Source organism: Epinephelus moara, chromosome 22, assembly GCF_006386435.1.
Source record: "Epinephelus moara isolate mb chromosome 22, YSFRI_EMoa_1.0, whole genome shotgun sequence".
Taxonomy (NCBI): Eukaryota; Metazoa; Chordata; class Actinopteri; order Perciformes; family Serranidae; genus Epinephelus; species Epinephelus moara.
Window position 1 is genome coordinate 2,069,605 of NC_065527.1, and position 5,118 is coordinate 2,074,722.

General features: G+C 45.2%; 1 protein-coding gene across 1 annotated transcript; it reads right to left on the bottom strand.

Moving 5' to 3' along the window:
- Positions 1–1,358: 1,358 nt before the first annotated feature.
- Positions 1,359–4,869, bottom strand: LOC126384484 (cholecystokinin-like). The gene is made up of 4 exons (XM_050035601.1): positions 4,781–4,869; positions 3,978–4,098; positions 3,720–3,875; positions 1,359–1,791 (listed from the first exon to the last, which is right to left on the bottom strand). The coding sequence occupies exons 2-4, from the start codon at positions 4,096–4,098 to the stop codon at positions 1,655–1,657; spliced, it is 414 nt and encodes a 137-aa protein (XP_049891558.1). The 5' UTR covers positions 4,781–4,869; the 3' UTR covers positions 1,359–1,654.
- Between the last annotated feature and the right edge of the window lie 249 nt (positions 4,870–5,118).

The window sequence follows — 5,118 nt, forward strand, 5'->3', positions numbered from 1 at the left end:
CTGTAGCTTACATAAACAAATCTAACCTACAAGTAAAAATAAATAAATAATAACTTTCACTGCTTAAAGATACTCAATAGCTCAGCTAATACCTGAAATGTCACTGGAAAACAAACCACTGCAGCAGCATACTGAGTGCCAGGTGGCCAGCGCACGCCGTTGTTGGACGGCGCATGGACACTCACCCTCTTGTGATTGGACTTTGAACTTATCCCACAGTAGTGGTACCATACTCCAACATTATGGTATCATATGTACCGTCGTGTTTTAGTACCGCGGTCTACCGTTGGTACCAGTATACCATGCAACACTAGTCCCTATAGGGCCGGCAGGAGGGGCGGTGGATGGGTCCAACAAACCCCGGACTTTCACCCAGGAGCCCGCTATAAATGTTGAGCCTTAAACATTTATTTTTGAAATAGTCTAACAAGCAGAAACTGAGCATTTCCTGTGAAAACGGAAGTGTATTTTGAAAAGACACAATGCATGTAACAAGTGTAAATTGACACAGTGTGCCAGAACATCGGCGCAGGAGGAAACCTTACATCTAACATGTAGACCTGAAAGTCCGCTGACCACGTGATATGTGACTAGCTGGGATGAGAACGTGTTGGTCTGGTGACCTGTCCAGGATGAACCCCGCCTCTCATCCAATGTCAGCTGGGATAGGCTCCACCCCCCCTGCAACCCCCAACAGGATAAGTGGTTACAGAAGATGAATGATGTACTCATGTAACATAACACAGGCTGTTTTCCTACAAAAAGTAATGCAACCAAATTCGTACATATCCCACATATTTGAAAGGCTGCGATCATGTGACCAATGAGCTGATGGCAGTAACCAGGAAGCAGTCCTGAGCGCTTGTCAGGAGGCAGGTTGGGGTGGAGGGGTCACAGAAAACAGATTTTGCTCGGGGCTTTCCACTGGAGTCACGACTCTGAGTCATTGTAAGGTACTTCCTCACCATGTTTACTTTACGTTAAGGACGTGGGGCACAAATTCATAGGATATCATACATCGTTCTATGAGAATATGTTGCGTAACGTAATGCGTCTTGATTGAATCTGGAACTAAACCATGGATTCAGTGAAGTGCTTAAAGACGATTTTATATCCTGGTTTTATTCAGAGAGCCCTCGCCCTGTGTGTGTGTGCTCATCATGAGTGTTGGTACATGCTCGCGCTGTCATCTCTAATCTCGCTGGTGATATATTAATCTCCATAATAATGAGATTATAGTGTGTTTGCAGCAGTAATGAGGTGCCACTGATGACCCTGTATGCAACCAATGAATGTTAATGGCTCTAATTTAAGCAGCATGCATCACACTGGAGGAATTCATACGCAGAGAGTCATATTTTTAATCTTTATTTAGTCCAGTTAGTCTCAACAGACCCTCACACCACCCCAACCCTCTCCACCCAAAATGATAAAGAAACCAGAGAAAAACCAACCAAACAAACGAACCTGGGACAGTGAGAGCTTTTCTGCAAAATTTGGCATATGTATATTGCATTATTACAGTTTTACAAACAAATGTACAACAAATACATCATAAATAGACTCTTATTGTGAGACAGTGAGGAGCCAGCTTGCGTGTATTTTTCTTCTTCTTCTTCTCTTCCCATGTGCCCGTACAGCCGTGGCTTCCCCTTTACGAGGAGTACTCGTATTCCTCTGCGCTGCGGCGGCCGAAATCCATCCACCCCATGTAGTCCCTGTCTGCTATCCGGTGGTTGGCGCTCAGTCCGTTGACTCTGCTGTTTGCTGTGGAGTTTCTGCGCACAGAACCTGGGAGGAGGAGGAGGATGAGGAGGGGAGGAGGTGATAAAAGATTGGGTGGAGGAGGGAAATTAGTATTCTTTAGAGTTAGTAGAAGCGGCTGAGAACTTCACAGAGTCCTACTGTTGGTTTGTTTCTGCACAGAGACAGCAGGAGGATGCACAGACTGTGGAGGATAATGTGGTTTTAATGCTGAGACATGACACAGCTCACAGGATTCTTTTGGTGTTTCTTAATAACTAAAACATCATTATATTGGTAATTTAATATCTGGTGAAATGTGACAGTTTTTGGGTGAGATCAGAGACAAACCAAGCTGTTAATACTGTCTGTGCCCTAAAATGTATTTTCAGTGACTGATGCTTTTAATATCCAAAACCTTATCACTCCACTGCTCCGATTGTTTTGCACCAAGATGGACGTTTGTTGAGTTCATTACAAAATTACGCCTTTCACAGTTTGGTGTTTGTGCCTGGTGTGACAACAACTGATGATATTTAAAAAGCTTTCCAACATTTTAACTGTGTATTTCTGTGTTTCTTTCTCTCGTTCACACACATACACAGTAAAGGGGACGTTCCAGCAACAGCTGGACTTTAGGGTGACAGCATACTATCATCTTCTCTTCCTTTGTGTGTCAGTGCATGTATATTTATCAATGTGTGCACTAATGTGTGTCCATTCGCCTGAAATGATCATTGCACCCTCTTTTCTTCGTCTTCTTCTTCATCCTCTTCTTCTCCACACACTGTGACCTCCCGTTCCTCAAACATCTCCCAATCTCCGACTTTTTATTCCGAGTGAAGCGAAGCATGAACGCTCTCTGTTTGGTAATCAATTGAGCGCTCGCTGAGATGCTGTTTTCACTCCACCCACATCCTCCCACGCAACACACACACACACACACGCCGCCATGCACGCACACACACGCACACATAAACACAGTGTTTCAGTTCCCTGGTGTGCTGAGAAGATTGGCTGCAGAAGGCTCGACAACGACACCTCCTACACCGAAACATGCAAGTGAACAGCGAGCACACGAGCACAGACGCCCACAAACACACACGCACGACTCCACAGAAAGCAGGCACACATTTCTTTAGGGTATTACATATTGAGTTCAGCGTGGCCTTTGACATTTTATACACTTCAGTGTCTGACTGACTTTGGAAAGTCTTGTGAGATTATACAACAGCGGAGTATAAACTTTACAGCTCGGATGTGTAAATGTGGCTGAAGATGCAGGAAACTCTTCCTCAGTGTCTTCTTTCTAACCTTTGATGACATGTTGAAACATTTCTCTGACTGACTGCAGCTCTGCGACAATGTGTGCCAAAGTTTCAGGCTGTAGGATTTGTTCCTCACAGAGACGTGGACACAGAAGAAGTCAGTTTCTGGAAGCCAAACAGAGGATTCAGGTCCTGACAGACAGTGAGTATAAGTGTGTGTGTTGTGCTCTGTCAGAGGCCTGACGTTCCCCAGTTCTGTCCCACGGCCAGAGAGATCAGAGCACAGAACATGAGGGACCCTGACAGCGCTGTGGGTTGTTTTGTTGGCATTGAAGGGGGAAAAAAGAGACTGGGAGTCAGATGGGGAGAAAAAAGTGAAATAAGACGGTATGAGAAGATTGGCCGGAAGGCTGCGAACACTAATACGCACTCTTTCAAACCACAAAAGCTTTTCAGAGCCACTAATTCATTTTACAAAGCTGGCTGCGCGCTGATTCCAGTAATTAGCAAGACTGAGGGGAGCAGGATGGCAGGGAAGAGCACTTGTCTCTGAAAATGAATCTGCAAATATTGTTGTCGCCAGATGTTTTTTTTATGCGCTGACACACACTGCTCCACCCCCTGTATCCTTCAAGATGTTGCAGGTGCAGCAAGAAGAACAGAGACAAACCCATACACAGACACACAAATACACATCCTCACACACACCTTTCCTGGAGGAGATGAGTCTTGCCAGCAGCTCGCTGAGGTTGGCTCGGGAGTCTGCATCGTCCTCAGCCAGAGGGAGAGCTTTCAGCTGGGGCGCAGAGCGGCTGTGTTGGAGGTGGGGCTCTCCTAAGGTGTGGGTGTCAGCCTCGAGGAGAGCTGCTCAACACAAACACACACACGAGCAGGTGTCAGATATGGAAACTTACTGTGATATTAATGAAAGAGTCTTTGCTTTCCCCCGCGGTGAGGAAGCTGTACCTTCAGAGGCAGCGGACATGGAGCGGTGGCCCTCGTCGAGGGGCTGGGACGAGAAGGGGAGCCCCAAACAGCTCGTACACAAGACTGCCAGCACGACACACACACACAGCCCTGCAGTCATCTAAAACACACACACACACACACACACACAGGAGAGAGAAGCACACAAGGAAAGTTTAACAACCAGGATTTGGAGTTGCAGTCCAGTCTGGGTTTACAGCAAGCGTCTCCTGACTCAACAGTCATCTTCCACACTAAGAATCTACAACTGAGACCATCTGCCATCTGCCAGACAACTGCTCGCTCTCAGTTAACGCTCGCTCTGACTGAAACCGAGTGAATCAGAAACAACATATTCACACTGTCTTCCCGGGGCACAGCACGACACACACTGTGGATCTTGATATCCTGAGCGTGATTTCAGCAGGTGAAAGTGACCCGACGGTCAGGAAACATCTCAGGAGATAAATTCACCAAATAAAACATCAAAAAAGACAAAAAAAATCTACTTTTTTTATCTAAAATTTCTAATTTATTAATAATTTTAAAAGAGAACACACCAAATGAGATGGCAAAGGCAAAACTACAAAATGAACACATCTTGTCATCTTTTCCTTGCATCAATATTGCTTTTACATTTTGAAAAAAGGCATATATTTTGTCATCTTGCCTCCATGTTGAAATTCCCGTCTGATTATGAAGAAGAAAAATAATTTCCCAGACTAAAAACCATCTCATAAAGTGCTAAAATCTTTATCTTAAAAATCTTTCTCATTATAGAAAATAAAAAGTGTCTTCCTTACCTTGAGAAAAGAGGTTCAGCGTGTCGGAGGAGTGTGTGAGAGTGAGGAGAGCACTTCTCCGTTGAGTGGGAAGGATGCCCCTTTTATACTCCCCGCTCAGCGCCCTGTGAGCATGTGTGTGTGTGTGTGTGTGAGTGTGTGTGTGTTGCCTCAGCGTACATCCTGTGTATCCCTCCGTGTGTTTGCGAGCTTGATGTGAGTGTGCTTGCTACAACCTCGACAATACAACGGCGTGCTTCAGTTTTATTGTCTGTTTGCTCGTCATAAAATTCAACATGAGGAGCTGATGTGTATTCACAATATGTTATGTGTGTGTGTGTGTGTGTGTGTGTGTGTGT